The sequence below is a fragment of the Mus pahari genome, chromosome 4 (assembly GCF_900095145.1).
Source record: "Mus pahari chromosome 4, PAHARI_EIJ_v1.1, whole genome shotgun sequence".
Classification (NCBI taxonomy): Eukaryota; Metazoa; Chordata; class Mammalia; order Rodentia; family Muridae; genus Mus; species Mus pahari.
The window spans coordinates 86092061-86110618 of NC_034593.1; the positions used below are offsets into that span (position 1 = coordinate 86092061).

The window sequence follows — 18558 nt, forward strand, 5'->3', positions numbered from 1 at the left end:
TAGGGTGGTTGTCACCCTTCTCTACCGAAAGAAAGGAAACCGTGGCCAAGGCGCAAGCGAACCCAGGAATCCTTGTTCTGATTGGGCCCAGTCCCCCAGCCTACTCTTCTGAAGCCACTCCCAGCACCAAGTGGAGGGCTCCGAGGACGAGAGACTACAACTCCCAGAAGGCCATGCAGCCACGACCCCGCCTCTGCAGTTCCGCCCCACCAAGTATTCATTGGCCTTCCGGGGGTGGGGATTAGATGGGAGGTGGCCATGGGGCAGCGACCGGGGGTTGTTCCCTCTTCGGCTTCCGTAGACGAGGTCGGGCGGACCTTCGTCCGGGGTTTCGGCACCCCCCCTTCCCCTTCCCCGGGGTCCGGGGGTGACATTGCACCGCGCCCCTCCTGGGGTTGCGTCGCCCCACGCGGACTCCCCCTCGGCGCGCAGCTCCCTTTCGCCTCCCTTGGCCGGGGTTCCCTCCCTTCCCCAGCTGCCCAGTCATGGGGGCTGCTGTGTTTTTCGGATGCACCTTCGTCGCGTTCGGCCCAGCTTTCTCCCTTTTCCTGATCACTGTAGCTGGAGACCCGCTTCGGGTTATCATCCTGGTGGCGGGGTGAGTGTCGAGTGGTGGAGACGGGGCCGAACGTAGAGGAAAAAGGTGCAGAAAGGGCAGGAGGAACTGGAGCAGGCTTGGGAGCCTGAGTTGAGGGGCAGAAGTCGGAAAAGGTTGGACACAGGGTCAAATCATGATCTAGGAGAATTTCCCGCAGTCGGCTTCCGCCTTCCAGGGATTTCACAGATTCTTCCTGTAGTCCTCCCGGCAACGTCAGAGGAAGGCCCAAGGCCAAGATTAATGAGGGGGCTGTACTGACCTCGGCCAGCCAAGGATCCTGGAATGGATACCTTGTCTGTCCGTTCGTGCCCACACACTTTGACTCTCATCTTATGAAGACTCTAACCAGATTCCTACCCCTTCTGCTGCTTTCAGATTCTTACAGATGAGTCTGTTGGTGGAGACACTTACCTGGCCCTGTCTCCCTTACCACCCGGAAGTCTAACTTCCACTTTTCATACATTCCATCCTTGGCTGGTTCCCTCCTTGATTTTTTCCCTCTGCTCCTATCTTTGCCTCTCTCATTGCCTTTGTGTTTTCTCAGAGCCTTTTTCTGGCTGGTCTCCCTGCTCTTGGCCTCTGTGGTCTGGTTCATCTTGGTCCATGTGACAGACCGATCAGATGCACGGCTCCAGTATGGCCTCCTGATTTTTGGTGCTGCTGTCTCTGTCCTTCTACAGGAAGTGTTCCGTTTTGCCTACTACAAGCTCCTTAAGTAAGGACAAGGGGGGACCTGGAAGGGAGTGGGGACAGTGGTGTGTATGGCGGGAAGTGGGCCAGCCCTGCGATGGCGGTTGGAGTAAGGGGCGTTAAAGGGAGGGTATTAGAAGGGAAAGAACATCCCTGCCCTTCCTTTTATTTCCCAGGAAAGCGGATGAGGGCTTAGCATCACTGAGTGAGGACGGAAGATCACCCATCTCCATCCGACAGATGGCCTATGGTGAGCCAAGGGAGAGGGACCAGAGGAGGGAGTTGGACACCCCTCCTCCCTTTCTGGGTAATCTAAACATCCACATATGCTAAAGTGTTTTTCTTCATACTTGACTTTCAAGGAAAGGCGGTCTGGAGGGAGAGTAGGTATGGTAGATTTTTCCCTGGGATTGGGGAGTGGGTACTGCTAATGAGGCTGTGGTGGTCCTGGGCGTTGATGAGACCCTCCCTCCCCCCAGTTTCTGGTCTGTCCTTCGGTATCATCAGTGGTGTCTTCTCTGTTATCAATATTTTGGCTGATGCACTTGGGCCAGGTGTGGTTGGGATCCATGGAGACTCACCTTATTACTTCCTGACTTCAGGTAAGGCCCACTTCTAACCTTGCCTTTGTGCCCTGTCCTTCCCCGGGAGGCTCCTCTAGCTCACCGTCTTAGGAGGCTGGGAGGCAATCAGGGATGGACCTCTTCCCGTCTCCCCCCTGCAGCCTTTCTGACAGCAGCCATTATCCTGCTCCATACCTTCTGGGGAGTTGTGTTCTTTGACGCCTGTGAGAGGAGACGGTACTGGGCTTTGGGCCTGGTAGTGGGGAGTCACCTTTTGACGTCGGGACTGGTGAGTTGTAGACAGAGGCCCGAGTCAGGGAGAAAGCATTTAATGGTGAGCGGGATGGGGTATGTGTTCCCACCCAGTGAGTCGCCTTCCCTTAGCTTGGGCGGGGGCAGAAAGGCAGTCTCCTGACTTCTGCCACCTCAGCTTCAGTTAGGTCATCCACTCTGGGGAAGAGTTTGAATTGCTTAGTCGGTGAATAGGGAGAGCTGAAACCTTTGAGGGAAGAATCTGAACTCAAAAGTTGCCTTAGCTTTAAGATGTTGGAGCTTTGAAGGGAAACAGGAATCTGAATGGGATGTCTGGGCAAGGTTGGGTCAGAGGCCCAGAGTGAACGTTGCGGCTAGGTGCAGGGAGATTCTAACTGCTCTTCCATCCTCATTCTCAGACATTCCTGAACCCCTGGTATGAGGCTAGCCTGCTGCCCATCTATGCAGTCACAGTTTCCATGGGGCTCTGGGCGTTCATCACAGCCGGAGGCTCCCTCCGAAGTATCCAGCGCAGCCTTTCGTGTAAGGACTGACTTCCTGGACTGATCGCCCGACAGATCCCATCTGCCTGTCCACTGCCCATGACTGAACCCAGCCCCAGCCCAGGTCCATTGCCCTCATCCTCGGTCTCCTCGCTGATGTGTCCCGCTTCCTTCCGGGTTTGGCGTTGTCCATTTGTGACCTGTAGTCTCTAAGCTTTCTCAGGAGCAGCCTGGGTGCAGCCAGTCAGGGACTGGTGGGTTTGAATCTGCATCTCTCCCCACCACCTGGGGACCCCCTTGTTGTCCAGGTCTCCCCATGTGTCAGTGCTCCACCCTCACCCTGCCCATGGCTCACCCCGCTTCCCCTCTGCAGGCCGCCGGCAGGAGGACAGTCGGGTGATGGTGTATTCTGCTCTGCGCATCCCACCCGAGGACTGAGGGGACACGGGGGGCCCGGGCCTGGGGTGCCCTCCCGATCTCCACCTCCAGTTCTGGACAGTGCAGGTTGGGAAAAGGGACCTAGCTTAGGCACGGCCCTGGAGATGAAGTTACTGGAGGCCCGAGAGTAGATGAGTTCAGTTCCATGTCTCCTGCCTAGACTCAACATCTTGGTCTTTTTCTCAGGGCTGAAAGGAACCATTTTTTGGTATGATAAAGACCCCAAAAATGCCTTTTTTTAAGTGGGGAGAGGGAGGAGGTACACCGGGAGCCTCTTTAACCTCCTTAGGCTGTGGTTGCTCCTGAATCTGCTGATGGTGGCTCGTTTCTATCCTGCTTTCCCTTTGGTCCCAGGCCCTGGGGGAAAGGAAGTGCATGCTTAGGGACTGGTCCCACTGGAACTCCTATCAACGTCCATGGCTGTCAGCACCCCTCCTTTCCCCAAGGTGAAGTGGAGGGTGCTGTGGGGGCCAGCCTACTCCATGGCAATGCCCTGAAGGAGTCAGACTGCCGTGGCATCGCAGGTCCAGAGGGCAGACATTTTTTCTAGTTTTTAATTGGGGTGTGGGGGGCTGGGGAGGTTTTCTATCACTGTGTTGTTTTTCTGCTGAGGGTGGAATATTCTATCCTTTTAATCAAGGTGATTGTGATTTTGACTAATAAAAAGGACTTTGTAATTGTGGGGGGCCTTGGCTTTAAGAGGGGCTAATGGATTGAGATTTCTAGCTCCGGGTGGCTCTGGTCCATCCTCCCTAGCCTAGCACCTGATGTTCACCATTGGTGTGATGAGAGAGGCATCGTCAGTGGTGTAACTTGTGGAAGTTAACTTCCCAGAAGTAGGTCTCCCTTGTCCAGGAACAGGATACAAGGAGTTAGTTAATCATACACCGCCCCCTCCCCACCTTCTCTTTCTTTATGTCTATCTCTGCCACTCAACGGACAGAGGAACTCTCCCACTCTTGAAAGCCACAAAAAACATTCAAGAATTAAGGTCAAAAACTTTTAATTTTCAAACATATATTGAGCGAAAAATAATTAAAATCCCAGCAGCAGCCCTTTTTTCCTAGAGGAAAAAAACCTACAACGTGTATCTAAGGGAGGGAACATGGCGGTGTGAGGTGAAGGATGGCAGAGTTTATCCTCAGCTTCTTCCTAACTAAACATGAGAATGGGGATCTCCTCATCTACAGCTTCGAAAGGCCACAGGCTCAGCCCTTCCTTGAAGAGCTGGGGTCCCTGGTGTATGTGTATAAGAGGTGGTACCTAGAAGGACACGTGTCCAGTGCCTGCAGCTCTCAGAGAGGCTCCCTGGCAGGAGGAGAGGGAGGCATCCGCAGCATCTTGTGACAGAGTTCACGCCTCTGTGGTAGCCCGAGCAGAGGTGAAAACCACACTTTTCCTGTTTCCCAGCCGCTTCTTCCTGGAAAGGGGAGCAATGGTTCATGGGAGTGACTAGAGTCCTAAGTGAGAGTAGACATAGAATAGGAAATACATTTTTTTTTTAAAGAACTCAGTAAGTATATAATCATGACTTTAAATGTTCTCTTTCCCCCACCTCCTGAGGACTGGGATTACAAGTACGTGCCAGCAGCAGGCCAGGTTTAATGTGGTGCTAGTGATCAAACCCAGGGCAACTGAGCTGCAGCCTCAGAGAATTTCGGGGGGGGGGGGGGAGAGAGGGAGACTGGGTTATCTCACTATGGAGACCAGGCTGGCCTTGAACACACAGAGATCATCCTGCTTCCACCTCCCAAGCATTGGGATTAAAGTTCTGCACTACCATGCCCGGCTGAGAATGCTTTATTTTTTTGGAGACAGGGTTTCTCTGTATACCCTGGCTGCCCTGGAACTCACTCTGTAGACCAGGCTGGCCTTGAACTCAGAGATGCGCCGGTGAGTGCTGGGATTAAAAGTGCGCCGCCACCACCCAACCTCTGAGAATGCTTTTTAGTAGAAAATAAATACTGCAGGAATAGAAAGTAGGGTCTCACCTAATCTTTTGAGCGATGAAATAAATAGCCAGCAGAAGGCAAAGACATCCAGCCAAGATTCCCACTCCTAGACCCAGCATCTCTCCTGGGGGAAATAAGGATATCAGCTCAGCCTAACAGGTCCTGATCAATCTTTGCTGGGGCCCACTTCGTGCTGTCACATAGGACCGTCTTACCTGTGGTATACAGTGGTCCCACTGTAGAGGAAGGAAACTTGGGTTAGAGGAGTTTCAGAACATTCTCCCATTTGGGAGCTCTGCTTCCACACCTGAAAATTGACCTGGGCATCCTTTGTTGGGGGTGATTCCTGGTCCAAAGGCATACTGGGAACCCTTCCCCTTAGCCTTTTCCTTCCCAGGGGTTCATTATTTCATGCCTTTGAGCCCCCCCAGTTTCTCCATCTCTTCTGAGCCCTGCAAGTCACCTTGGATGAAAGAAGCAAAGATGGTCCTCTGGTTGAGAGGCTGGGGGACTCTGTAGTTCTGTACAAGGGGTTCAGATGGGTCCTCTTCTGTAGAGGACAGTGTCTCCTGGAGCTTCTCTAACTGGGGAGCAGACATGGGGAAATCACCCCAGGACATTGGCAAGGGGCTGGGGTTAAAGCAGTATTCCCTTTCCACTACTCACTCACCTGTCCCATTGAGATCTGGGCCCTTCTGTTGAAAACTGTCCAGAGTACACTCTGGTAGCAGGGGGGAGTTGTGAGTGAGCCGTTGTAGCGGAAGAATTGCTCCAGCTGTTGGGGGAACAGCTCTCTCACATTGAAGGGAGGCACTGAGGTTTTCTGATCTGGGGAGGACGGAGCGAGGGTCAGCCTTCCTGGACAGAGTTCCTCTGAGCAGAATCCACTGCTTTCTCCCACCCCCTCCCAAGCCTCTCAGGTCAGGGCTTGAACATTTCCTTGCAGTTGAATTCTTACTGTAGGTTTTTAGGGCTCACCTTTGTATCTTACTTCATGTAGACGACTCAGAATGTGATCATAAGCTGGATTCTCAGTCTCGCCCACCTGTAAAGGCAATGTACTGGTAAACACAGGTGTTTGGAGTGAGTGCTGGGGTAAACTCCCGAGAGGAAGTTAGAATTAAGGGTCAGAGAGAGACCTGAGAGGAGCTGGGGGTTGCTGACCTCAATGAGGATGCCTAGGACAGCCAGGCCCTGAGGCTTCTGAGCTGCCTCACTCAAGCTGCCGTAGGACTGCGAATCATAGTGAACTACGTGGAGCTGCAGGAGGAGGGAAGGAAACAAAGTTACTGGATGTTTCTTCATCCCTCTAAGGCTTTGATTTCAGTCATCCCCTCAGTTACCCAACCTAAGTCTCTGCCCCCAAAGCTTTGTCTTAGCTCTTCAGTAGGAGTTTTCAAAGGCCCAGGTCCATCCTTCCTCTGAGCTCCACTGGACCGAACCATGCATCATCATCTGTGTCCCAGTCCGAGTTCCCCCGTACCTCTGCAGCGGTGGCCTCACTGTTGATCAGGTGCTCTGATCCCTCGAGGGACCCTCTCTGACCCCAGTGCAGGTGGAGCTGGGCTGCTGTGTATTTTCGGGGCAATCCACCCAGATGCAGGGTTGGGGGCAGGGAGAGCTGCACTGTGGGGAAAGAGCAGGCTAGGACTGGCAGAGAGATAGGCAGTTCCCACCCCAGCTTGGCACCACTTGGGACATGCAGTTCTCTTCTTCCTTCTTCCACCCAGAGTTGCCTGGCTCCTCTCGAGCAAAGGAACCTCCCTGCTGCTGCTGAAGTCAGTGCTGTGACACTACTTGCACACTGAACTGGATCATAGACATCCAATCCCACCTTAGCTGCAGGAGCCTGAACCTCAATGTCTTGTGGTTTTTTTTGAGACAGGGTTCCTCTGTACACAGGCTGTAGCCCTGGCTGTCCTGGAATTCACTCAGTAGACCAGGCTAGCCTCACACTCAGAGATCCACCTGCTTCTGCCTTTTGAGTGCGGGAATTTTGAGTATGCCACCTTGGCCCAGCTCCGAACCTCATTCTAACGTCCACATTCATTAATGTGTTATATATTATAAAATGTTCAGACATTATAAGTTAGAACTCTGTTTCCAGCCGGGCGTGGTGGCACATGCCTTTAATCCCAGCACTCGGGAGGCAGAGGCAGGCGGATTTCTGAGTTCGAGACCAGCCTGGTCTACAAAGTGAGTTCCAGGACAGCCAGGGCTATACAGAGAAACCCTGTCTCGAACCCGCTCCCCCCCCAAAAAAAACCCAACAACTCTGTTTCCCCTGGCCTTTTTTTTGGGGGGGGTTGTTGTTGTTTGTTTTTCAATATAGGGTTTTTCTTTGTTTCCTTGGCTGTCCTGGAAGTCACTTTGTAGATCAGGCTGGTCTTGAACTCAGATATCTGCCTGCTCCTGCCTCTCAAGTGTTGGGACTAAGGCATGTGCCACCATCACTTGGCTTCTCCTGGGTCTTTAAGATCTAAACTGAAAACTGCAGTTATTTGAAGCTGGGTCTTTTACCTGTATGGCCATTATTGTGTAGATCCAAAGGCTCAGTCCCAAGCTGGTCATATCCGTGGGGCTGTACAGCAGGCAGATCGGGGTCAAATATCACGCTGTCTGTCTGGATATCGATGGGGGACTGGGCATCACCTCCACACTCAGGGTAAGAGGTTGGCCAATGGTCCTGACCGTGTGGGCCTGGTGGAGGGGTCAGTTACTATATAGACATTTGTCTAGTCCTACAGATCCAACCACATTCTAGTAGCCCTCGACCCCATGTTATAGTGGAAGTACCACGCAGTTGGGTAGGGCTGGGTGAGGTGGGTGACTGTCCACACGGGGTGACTGTCCACTACTCTAGTAGGTGGGAGAGTGGTGCCTTTCACTCACCTTTCAGAACAATGGAGCTGAATGAGGGGAAGAGGAAATAGACAGAAAGCCTGAATTCTTGCAGAAGTAGAATCAGAGAGGACAAACAGCCTAAACAGATGGAATATCTTTGGGGTACCCTATCAAGTAGACTTGGGGTTCAGCTCTCCTTTCTGTCATTCACGTTCTACTCTCACACTGGACCTTGCTTTGACTCCAGATAGGTCATTAATTAGAAGTTCAGAGGGATTGAGTTCCACTGTCCCTAGAGTCATAGTATCCTGCCAGCCTTTTCCTTCTGACCTCGGGCTCTGTCCAGTTTCAGAGGCAGGTTGGGGGTAGGACTATTTAGGAGAAAGAGAGCCAGAAGGGCGGCAGCCAACTCGCTCATTGTGCCTCACCCCGCCCAGTTTTCTTCATTTCCACAGGGATTTACGGAGGACGCATTGGCTTTTTTGCTGAATCAGGAGATGTGGGATTTAATGATTACAGCAGGGTCTAGCAGCCACTTGTGTAAGCCCCAGGGTGTGTGTGTGTGTAGGGAGAAAAAGAGGAGCTAGTGGGTGAAGCTCAGGAAAAGCTCCTCCCCTCCCCCAGGACAAGTCTTCATGCCAGGTGTGGGGTCCATCCGCAGTCCCGATCTCACCTTCGTATGTCCAGTGGTGACCTAGAAGAGAGTGATTTGGGCTGCGGCCAGTGCAGCCTGGAGCAGAGTCCTGGCCTCTGCACCCCCTCCGGCCGGCGCCGCCTCCTTTTCTGCTCTCTCTCACCCAGCTCCACTCCAGAAGTATTGAAACTGGATACCTTTGTGGAAAGGTCGGGGGTCCTATTTAAAATAACTAGCCGGGCTGCACTTGTGGTTAAAGAGTAAAGAGGGAGGAGCAAGGAAGAGATAAAGCCAGGAGACTAAAATTAACCAGGACCCAAATGTGCAGGCAGCCCAACCCTTACTGTTTTCCATCTGGATCCAAGTCAGTATAACACTTAGAAGGTTGGGGTGGGGTAAGGCAAGGGTGTGAGCAGAGGGCTTGGAAGCATAGAACAGAAGAGGACGAGGGAAGGCTCAGCGTGTGGCAGTCCTGCTGAAGCCAGGAGGCCTTAGTCCTTAGCCTTGGCGCACCGCCGCAGCCGCACGGATGAAGGCCCAGCACCTTCAGCGGGAGTTTTAGTTCTTACTGCTCTCGCTAGCTGTGGTCACTCGCATCGTGAACATCTGCTCCTTCAGACTCAGATGGCTCAAGAAAAGCAGGAGTCGGGGTAGGGCCTAGTCTACGTTGAAGGTGGTGGGTGGGCACAGGCAGCCAGGCTGGCAAAGACAGGATGAAAGTGTAGCATTGTGTGTAGAGAGGAGAGCTGCCAGCCGGGTCACATGCCAGGATCTCATGCAGTTCTGTCTCTGGCCAAAAAAAACGCTAGGGGTCTGAGGATCACCCCCCACGGCTAACCTGCTTCAAGGGGAAAAGGAAGTCTTGTAGATTGGCTTGAAACTGGGAAGGGGGGTATCCTGTTCCTTTTCTTCTTCATTAGTCCTTTAATTATTTTGTTTGAGACATGATTTTACTATGTAGTCCATAATTGGCCCTGTATTCACAGTGTGCTCAGGCTGACCTCAAACTTGTGGCAGTCCTGCCTCAGCCTCCTGAGAGCTGGGATTGCAAGCATGTGGTCCAATGCCCATCTCACTGTTATTCCTTTAACTGCTCACACTGCTCCATTCCTCAGCTCGAGCAACTCTGCTGCCCCCCCACCCCCCACTCATTCACTATCTCTCTAGGATACTCCAACAACTAGAGTTCTCTGGCGGTTGTGAGGGTGTCCTGCCCTTTCTGTGAAATGCTGAGCTGATTCTAATGCCTCTTTTTCCTCTTTCCAAATTGTTTCTTCTCAGAAGAGATTTGTGACTCTTCATTTTCTTTTGGATACCTTGGTCCCATCTTCCTCTCGCTTTCTAGATAATCCTCCCCCCCACCTCGTCCTTCCAACAAACTTTAATCCCTCACCTACTACAGAATGGGCCTGGGAAGCACAAAAACGGGGTGTAGAAACCAGGCATGGGGAGGCAGAGGCAAGCAGGTCTAACCTCACCTACAGAGTGAGTTTGAGACAAGTCTGGCCATGTGAAACCTTGTCTCAAAAAAAAAAAAAAAGTAAATAAAAATAATAACACCCAAAAGGTTGTGGGAATCCTTCAGGCTTTCCTGGACTCCAGAAGCAACTTAGCTTGTTTTCCCCACTGTCTCCCCACCTCTCTCCTACTCCTGCAAGCCCTTTGTACACTGTAAAGAGCTGAGCAAACGTTTAGTTGCGTTCCTTTCAGGTAAATGGACCAGTTGCCCCTGCCCCTTGGCAGGTAATGGAGTTATCCTTTGATCAGCTGGGGGTCGGGGTCTGAGTTGGGCAGGACTGCAGCACGTGTCCCTTCTCACCCCTGCTCTCCCTAACCAGCAGAGTGCGTAAACAAAGACGGGCAGGAGGGCTGCCCGGGACTAGGGCAGTGGGGAAAGAGCAGTGCGGAGAACTGTAGCTGGCCGAGTCTCCTACACTTCTGAGCATTCACACACTGGCCTCTGGCTAGCTCTCCCTGCCGCAGAGATAGCAGTAAGAGCTGGACTAGAGAGGAAAAGGAAAAGAATGGGGAGGATCTCCTCCATATTCTTTCTCCCACCCCATGCCTTTCCCCCCAGCCCCTAGGCTTCCCCTTCTGAAACCTCTCCTCCCCCACATAAGTACACATGGCTACGGGTGGACATTAGCACAGACCCAGTTGTACCTACCCCCATCTGCAGCCAGGATCCAAGTCACCTTTAACAGGAGAGCGAAGAACAACATATTATCCCCACAATGGGGTACAAGGGACCAGGAATTTGGGGGTTAGAAGAGAGAGGTGGAGAGGGAGAGAGAGGAGTTTCTGGCGTCCTATCTCTTTTCTTCTTGTCTCTGTCTCTGCAGACTTCCAGGGATTTGATTTTCCACAGGTTAACACGAACTTCTGGATCCCAGGATAAATTTCTTCCTCTCTCTCACTTTCTCTCTCTTCCTCTCTGTATGTCCCTTCGTAGTCTCCACACCACCACTGGCCGGCAACTTCACAGTTGCCTCCCGCTTTTAAGGTGGCTCGAAACCGGTGTACGTGAGGAGGGGGGTGGTGCCCGGACTGCAACCGAGCAGCTCCTTAAATAGCGGATTAGGCATGCAGGATGGCCCTGCCGAGCCCAGCGCCTGGCCTTGGCTCAGGACCCTGGAGTGAGCTCTTCCTTTGCTATTTACACTGCCGTTCATACGGGTGTCCCCTGGAACTCTCGGTCAGGGAAGGGGGGTTTCGCACCTCTCCCTCCCAGGACACCGTGTTCTCATCCCCTGCCTGAGAAGTACATCCCTGGGTGGTGTGGGACAGCTGGTGGGGAACCTGTTTCTGAAACCAAGAGAAGTTGAGCTGGTTGGAACCAGAAAGAATTCAGATTCGGGAGATAGGAGAATAGAAGTTGGAGGCTCAGGGCGCAGGTGGGGAGTGGAAGGTCAAAGTTTAAAATCTGGATTGTGGAGAGCAAGAAGTGGGGCGAGGAGAATATTTGTCTTCCGCCTCGTCTTTCTCTGGCGCCTGTCACCACCCCCTTCCCTTGGTGAGGCTGAGGTCCACGTGCCTGTGTAGCCTGGGGTGGGGGTGCGGTTTTGTTTGCCGGATAAAGCCCATTTGTGTGCACAGCGGGGGAGGGGTTGTCACAGCACCAGGGAGAGACAGCATTCTAACTACCAGATCCAGCCACCTCCCTCCCCAGGGAGCCCAGATCTAGGGCGCCTTTTGTCACTGAAGAGGACACTGACCCCTAGCAGAGAGGCCGGGCAGGAGTGATGGGTGACTGTAGAAACAATTACTGTCACCATGAGAAAAAGGCGGACTCCAAAAAAAAAAGAGAGGGGAGGGGCCATAGAAAGGTCATGTGATCAGGTGGGTGAGGGGTCCAGGAGCTTCCCGCCCACCCAACAAAGAGTCCAGGCAGGTCCTGTGGGATCGAGTGAAACTTGCTATGGTGGAACTGAGTTAGCTAGTGGAGCATGGAGGCTGCGTGGCGTCTCAGGAATGCGGCTGGTGTGCGCTCCCCCACGGGACCAGAAATCCCGATCGGAATGTACATCCTAAGTCCCTCATTAGTGAGTGTGAAGATCACAGATAATTTCAAGCTAGATGGTGAAATCTCTCCTCCATAACCTTCGCGTACTGGTCCAGGGCATGCATACACCTCTGTGAGGTCTTTCTGCCCTCCTTACTCCTAACAAGTAGCAATAAATAGCCAAAACAAAGGAGCAGAAGCCAAACAAGGGCACGGGATAAAAGCCAAATGAACAGAATAATGCATGTGCCAGGTCGTCACTCCTGCGGAGACAGGAGCTCAGAGCGCTTTCCTGTCCCACTGAGCTTCAGAATAAGGATATATATATAATGTTTTATCGCTTTGCGAATACTTCATCCCCTAAAAAAAGTTTCCGTCTTAAAGTTCTTCCAAAGCCTCACCCAGTCCCATCTAGGAAGACCAAAAGATGTAAATGCAAGTTAAGATTTCTTTGGAATCCGGAAAGTTAGAAGGGGGATGGGGTGGGGGTGAAGGGAGAACAGACATATTTCACAAGGTAGGAAAGAGGAGGTTTAGCTAGAATAACCCCTATCAGGGCAGAGCTTCCCCGGAGCATCTACGACCGACTGCAAGTGCGTCTCGCCTGGCGCCACCTCCTGGCTTCTCTACGAATTTTTAAAACTTGGGATTCCTTCTGGACAGCAGTTGGTGCTGAGGGTTTGGGGACTTTGCCTACACTTTTGAATACTGCTTTAAAAAAAAAAAAAAAAAAAAAAAAGGCCGGGCGTGGTGGCGCACGCCTTTAATCCCAGCACTCGGGAGGCAGAGGCAGGCGGATTTCTGAGTTCGAGGGCTGCCTGGTCTACAAAGTGAGTTAACGGACAGCCAGTGCTATACAGAGAAACCCTGTCTCGAAAAAACAAAAAAAAAGCTAAAAAAAAAAAAAAAAAAAAAAAAAAAGAAATTCCGGCCGGAGAGATGGCCCAGTGGTTAAGAACTCTCGCTGTTTTTCTAGAGGGATGGGTTTGATTTTCAGCACCCACATGGCAGCTCTCAACTGTCTGTAACTCCAGTTCCAAGGGACCGGATATTCTCACACAGACATACATGCCGGCAAATCACCAATGCACATAAAATAAAATCATTTAAAAAAAAATGAGTCTTTAAAAAAAAAAAACTCTTAGTCCCGAGTCAACAGTTAGGCTCGGAACAAGCAGCCTCTCCGGGAATTCCGATTCCCTCCAAATGAATAAATCTGGTTTCGGGGCGGGGGGGGGGAGGGAGAGAGGGAGAAGAGAGAGAAAGAACGAACTTGTCTGGATCCTGTGAACACGGCAGTCATTGCCTTCTAGCTGTGTTGACTTGGAGTAGGTGCAAAGGGGCTGCTATGTGAAAAGGAAAAGGAAAAGGGAAGAAAAAAGAAAGGGTGACCGGGTACGACCTCCTCCGAGTAGTTTCTTCTCAAACTCTTTTGTTTCCTTAGGGCTCTTCTCGCCCTGCACCTGGCCCAAGGACCACCAAACCCGAGACATTCCGCTGCCTTGTGGCGCCACCTCCTGTCCTTGCAAAGCAGTGAAACGTGAATGTCGGATCAAAGTGTTCCAGTGTGGTGACTTTTATGTTTATCCTTTCTTAAAAGCTCTTAACTTAGGTATTTAAACTCACTCCTTTAGAATGTTCTTGTAACAAACCCACTCAGCTCCCCGAGCTTGATTGAGCTTGCGGGCTGGGGTGCAGGATGTTGGATAAAGGAGGGAATCAGATTAAAACAACAGTCCATGAGGGGACGGATTAGATGGAATTACATTTTCTAGAAAAGCTAATAACAAAAAACGAGAGACAGAAAGCTAGCAAGCAACAAGAAAAGCTAATAACACTGTGTGCTGCGGCGATAGAACGGAAGTAGAAACATTCTAATGTGATAGGCAGTTGCATTTAGTATTACAGCCTTGCCCTCAGTCCCAAAGCCCCTTCAGCAAACACAAAGGCTAATTAAAATCACGGGGGACTGGGAGGAGCAGGGTAATAGAATCTTCTGGGTCAGCCTCTGGGCTTTCCAATCCAATAAATGCAGGAGAAGAATCATGTGGAGAAAGGGCAGGTAAATTTTGTGGTCAGAAATATTGCTGTTGTTTTTTTTTAATTAAAAAGGAATGCTCTATTATGAATTGGTTCCATGCTAGCTTTGTAAATACCTGTGGGCTAAGTGAATGAATCTCCTCGGGGGACCAGTGAGTCACTTTTCACTCTGCCTTTGGTCTTTCCTAGACCTTTAGCCCAGCCAGGCCGTTAGGCATCCATCCAAACTCCTTATACTCAGTGGAGAATGAATTTTGAGGGATTTAGCTGTGGTTGATGAGAAAGCTGTTGGGCCAAACCAGAAATGGAACCCAAGCAGCACTAGTGAGTATTGTTACGAGGAGCTTGTTTGGTTCTAGCCTGCCTCTTCACAGCCCTGGGGGTTGTTCGGTTGGCCTTTTTATTTTTAATTTTTTTTCAAAAATTTATTTATTTATTTATGTATATGAGTATACTGTAGCTGTACAGATGGTTGTGTACATCATGTGGTTGTTAGGAATTGAATTTTTTTAGGACCTCTGCACACTCTTGTCAGCCCTGCTCACTCTAGTCAGCTCTGCTCTCTCAGTCCCTGCTCCCTCCAGCCTAAAGCTTTATTTATTGTTATATATAGGTACACTGTTGCTGTCTTCAAACTCACCAGAAGAGGGTGTCAGATCTTATTCTGGGTGGTCGTGAGTCACTTTGTGGTTACTGGGATTTGAACTCAGGACCTTAGGAAGAGCAGTCAGTGTCATCTTGCCAGCCCCGTTTTTTTTTGTTTTGTTTTGTTTTGTTTTTCTGAAACAGGATCTCTCTACATAGCTCTGACTGTCCTAGAACCTACTCTATAGAGCAGGCTGGCTTCAAACTCATGGAGATCTGGCTGTGTCTGCCTCCCAAGTGCTGGGAGACACCTCCATGCCTGACCCACCATTACAATGCTGTAAGTTTGCACTTCTTTCTACATTTATTTACTTATTGTGGGTGTGCAAATGCACCCTCACACCATGGCATTTGTCTAGGGGTTACGTTGTTTGGGTTTTTTGTTTTGTTTTTGTTTTTTTTTTTACATTTACTTGTTTTGTGTGCATATGTATGTGGGCACACGTGTAGAAGTCAAAGGACAGGCTATGCCAGTGCCTGGCAAATACAGAGGTGATGCTCACAGTCACCTATTGGATGGAACACAGGGTCCCCAATGGAGGAGCTAGAGAAAGAACCCAAGGAGCTGAAGGGGTCTGAAGCCCCATAGGAGGAACAACAATATGAACTAACCAGTAACCCCAGAACTCCCTGGGACTAAACCACCAATCAAAGAAAACACATGGAGGGACTCATGGGTCCAACTGCATCTGTAGCAGAGGATGGCCTAGTTAGTCATCAATGGGAGGAGAGGCCCTTGGTCCTGTGAAGATTATATGCCCCAGTATAGAGAAATGCCAAGACCAGGAATGGGAGTGGGTGGGTTGGGGAGTAGGGGGAGGAGGGAGGGGATGGGGGATTTTCAGAGAGGAAACTAGGAAAAGGGATAGCATTTGAAATGTAAATGAAGAAAATATCTAATAAAGAAAAAGAAGTCAAAGGACAACTTGTGGGACTTGGTGCTCTCCTTCCTCATGTAAGTGGGGTGTTGAGCACAGGTCGTTAGGCATAGCAACAAGCATCCTTTTCCACTAAGCCCTTTTACTGGTCCCCAGAGGTCTGCATCTCTAGTAGGTACCTAGGTGAGATTAGATAGATGCTATTCGTCTGCAGGGAGTCCCCTGTGAGCCTCATACCTAGAAGCAGACATGGCGGGTTTGCTATTCTCTGTAGAGATTAAAACCATCCATTCACTCTGTGGTCACCATAGTCTCTGAGGTTAACATAGTCACAAACATATTTTAAGTCTTTCTAGGCACTAGGAACAGTCATGGCTTTGGAATTAAGAACACGAATAAGACTTGACCTTTTCCCTAAAGCACTTCCAAATCTCGGGATGCAGATTTTATCCAGTGTCTACATTACAGTGAGAATGTCTGCATCTGTTTTACCTACCAGCAGTGTAACTGTTGTGGTTTAACCAGGCCTGAGTATCCGTAACAATGTAACAACAGCCACTTCATGGTGGCAGTGCCTGCACAGTTCTCTCTCCGAATAACACCAAAGAACAGTTTGTGGGACTTGGAGATCCTCGCTGATATTCTGGAGCAAACTATGTCCTGTGGGAGGAGGAAGGGAAAAGGTCATCAAGCCCCCTCTCCCTGTCCTTCCCCCCTCAAGTAACCCAGGCTAGACAAAAGCTCCCCGTGTAGCTGAGGCTAGCCTTCCGTTCTTGACCCTCCTGCTTGAGTTCCCATGCATAAAGATTATGGGTGTGTAAACTTGTAAACTGGCTTGTTGAAAGCTTTACATTCTTTTTTTTTTTTTTTTTTTTTTTTTTTTTTTTTTTTTTTTTTTTTTGGTTTTTCGAGACACGGTTTCTCTGTGTAGCCTTGGCTGTCCTGGAACTTACTCTATAGACCAGGCTGGCCTCGAACTCAGAAATCCGCCTGCCTCTGCCTCTCGAGTGCTGGGATCAAAGGTGTGTGCCACCACGCCTGGCTTTTTTTTTTTTTTTTTTTTGAAAGCTTTACATTCTTATTTAAAATGTCTATTATTTTAAAAATGAGTTAACTTATTTTATTTTTTTATTTTATATGTACGAGCGTTTTCTCTGCAGGCATGTGAGTCTACTGTGTGGACACAGTGTCTGTGGAGGCCAGAAGAGGGTGTTGGATCCTTTGGAACTGGAGTTAGAGATGACTGTGAGCCACCACATAGATGCTTGGTCTTCTGCAAGAGCAGCCAGTGCTCTTAACCACTAAGCATTTCTCTAACCTATTATTATCATTATTGTTATTGTTGTTATTATTCTGAGACAGTGTCTCACTGAGTAGCTCAGGTGGGCCTGGAATTTGAAGTAATCTTCTGGTCTTAAACTGAACGTGACGTCCTGAGGGGATGTGCATTGTTGACATGAGCACATCCCAGTGCCTCAGACCCACAGGAGTGGCAAAGCGTTCCATGGCTCAGAGGAATGGCAAGGTTTTCTTTCCGTGGAGGTACAGATGTGGCAGTGTTACAGAAGCACCTGCCAGCTCCGTTCCAGATGTCTGCAGCCGAGACTGCGTCCCCACAGAGCCTCTCACAGAGATTACCTAAAGCCCTGCTGCTGTGCCTCTCTGTCACATCTGTATGTGTGTCTGTCGTTGGTCACCCAAGTCAGGTCAAAGAGACCCAAAACCACCATGGCCTAGAACGTGTGATGTATTAAGGCTGCCCTTTAACTGCTCACTCTTCTGCTTCCATCTCTGGGGTGTTGGGGTCACCAATGTGTGCCACTGTGGAGCCTATGAGGGGTGTGGGGGAGAGGAGGGGAGTGAGAGAATGCCCGTCCGGCCAGAGTTCCTGTGCTCTGGGCAGGCAGACGCAGGAGGGCTGCCGCACTCTTTCTCCTTGGCCCAGGTGGGCATCTGGCTGTGTGAAGCCACTGGACTCCACTCGATGGGGGGTGCACAAGGGGCAGCCCCCGATACCAGGGGCCCCGGGGTGACACCCTTGGCCCCGGGGATATGGGAGAGAGGGCAGAGGGAGAGAGGTTCCCATGCAGGTGAGAGTCCTTAGTCCGGTCCGTCCATGCCTGGAGCACAGGGAGGCCTTCCATCGGGAGATTAGAAACGGCTCATTAGGAGAAAGCTTATCCCATGGTCCAAGCACAGTGGGCCTTGATGAACAGAGACAATCTATGGTTTTAGAACTTTATTGTAGAAAGGCAGAGGGAGAGAAAAAAGGTAGAAAGAGAGAGAGACTGGCCATGGCCAAGAGGAGAGAAAGGGGAAAAGAGAGGGAGAGAGAAGAAAGGCTAGAATAAGGGTTAGAGAGAGAGCAAGGAGAGAGAGTAAGAGAGTGAGAGGAGCCAAGCAGCCCCTCTTAAGGCAGGCTGTTATCTTGTTGTTACTAGGTAACAGGGAGGCGGTTAGCCTTGAAGGTCAGAAGCTTGGGACATTGTGTACATGACTACTAGCCACGAGCCTCTCCTGTGGGGGATGTGGGGAGCTGTAACTTCGACAGGAGCCTTGAGTCCAGGAGACATGAGGGAACGCCTTCCATCCCATGTAGATGAATTATCACCACCAGATTCTACCGGGGTTCAGACCTCAGCTGGACTGGAGACTAGGCCATTTGTGTATAGCCCATTGCCCCACATGCCACTATACTTGTTAGGAATCAGGTGCTCCCCAAGGCTTCCCTTGCATCACCACAGAGCGTTCTCTTGCTCTCCCAGTCTCTCTGTCTTTGTCTCTGTCTCCACTTCAAGAGGTACTTTCACCCCTCCCCCAATAAATCTCTTGCATAAGATCTGTTTCCTGGTGTGACCTCTGTGACACACCTTGGCCTTTACCCTCCAAGATACTCCATTGCAAAACCCTAACAATATTCATTGAGAATTTTTTCTTTTTCTTTTCTTTCTTTCTTTCTTTCTTTCTTTCTTTCTTTCTTTCTTTCTTTCTTTCTTTTCTTTTCTTTCCTTTTTTTTTT

At 50.5% G+C, this 18558-nt stretch overlaps 2 protein-coding genes across 2 annotated transcripts; one reads left to right on the plus strand and one right to left on the minus strand.

Moving 5' to 3' along the window:
* The first annotated feature begins 268 nt into the window (after positions 1 to 268).
* On the plus strand, positions 269 to 4540 carry Aph1a (aph-1 homolog A, gamma-secretase subunit). Its single transcript, XM_021195817.2, has 7 exons — positions 269 to 598; positions 1143 to 1313; positions 1465 to 1538; positions 1768 to 1890; positions 2013 to 2140; positions 2523 to 2646; positions 2980 to 4540. The coding sequence occupies exons 1-7, from the start codon at positions 486 to 488 to the stop codon at positions 3042 to 3044; spliced, it is 798 nt and encodes a 265-aa protein (XP_021051476.1). The 5' UTR covers positions 269 to 485; the 3' UTR covers positions 3045 to 4540.
* On the minus strand, positions 4031 to 11344 carry Ca14 (carbonic anhydrase 14). Its single transcript, XM_021195816.2, has 11 exons — positions 10642 to 11344; positions 8514 to 8534; positions 7517 to 7696; positions 6480 to 6622; positions 6161 to 6256; positions 5975 to 6041; positions 5667 to 5824; positions 5460 to 5580; positions 5212 to 5232; positions 5036 to 5120; positions 4031 to 4464 (listed from the first exon to the last, which is right to left on the minus strand). The coding sequence occupies exons 1-11, from the start codon at positions 10694 to 10696 to the stop codon at positions 4398 to 4400; spliced, it is 1014 nt and encodes a 337-aa protein (XP_021051475.1). The 5' UTR covers positions 10697 to 11344; the 3' UTR covers positions 4031 to 4397.
* Between the last annotated feature and the right edge of the window lie 7214 nt (positions 11345 to 18558).

What these genes read in the sequence shown, in the direction of transcription:
- Aph1a (XM_021195817.2), top strand. Translation starts at nt 486, where the DNA reads ATGGGGGCTGCTGTGTTTTTCGGATGCACCTTCGTCGCGTTCGGCCCA. An exon ending in CATCCGACAGATGGCCTATG is followed by an intron (nt 1,539 to 1,767) that starts GTGAGCCAAGGG and finishes CCCTCCCCCCAG; the next exon opens with TTTCTGGTCTGTCCTTCGGT. An exon ending in TATCCAGCGCAGCCTTTCGT is followed by an intron (nt 2,647 to 2,979) that starts GTAAGGACTGAC and finishes TCCCCTCTGCAG; the next exon opens with GCCGCCGGCAGGAGGACAGT.
- Ca14 (XM_021195816.2), bottom strand. Translation starts at nt 10,696, where the DNA reads ATGTTGTTCTTCGCTCTCCTGTTAAAGGTGACTTGGATCCTGGCTGCA. An exon ending in ACACAATAATGGCCATACAG is followed by an intron (nt 6,623 to 7,516) that starts GTAAAAGACCCA and finishes CTTTCCCCACAG; the next exon opens with TGCAGCTCTCCCTGCCCCCA. An exon ending in TCCTAGGCATCCTCATTGAG is followed by an intron (nt 6,042 to 6,160) that starts GTCAGCAACCCC and finishes TTGCCTTTACAG; the next exon opens with GTGGGCGAGACTGAGAATCC.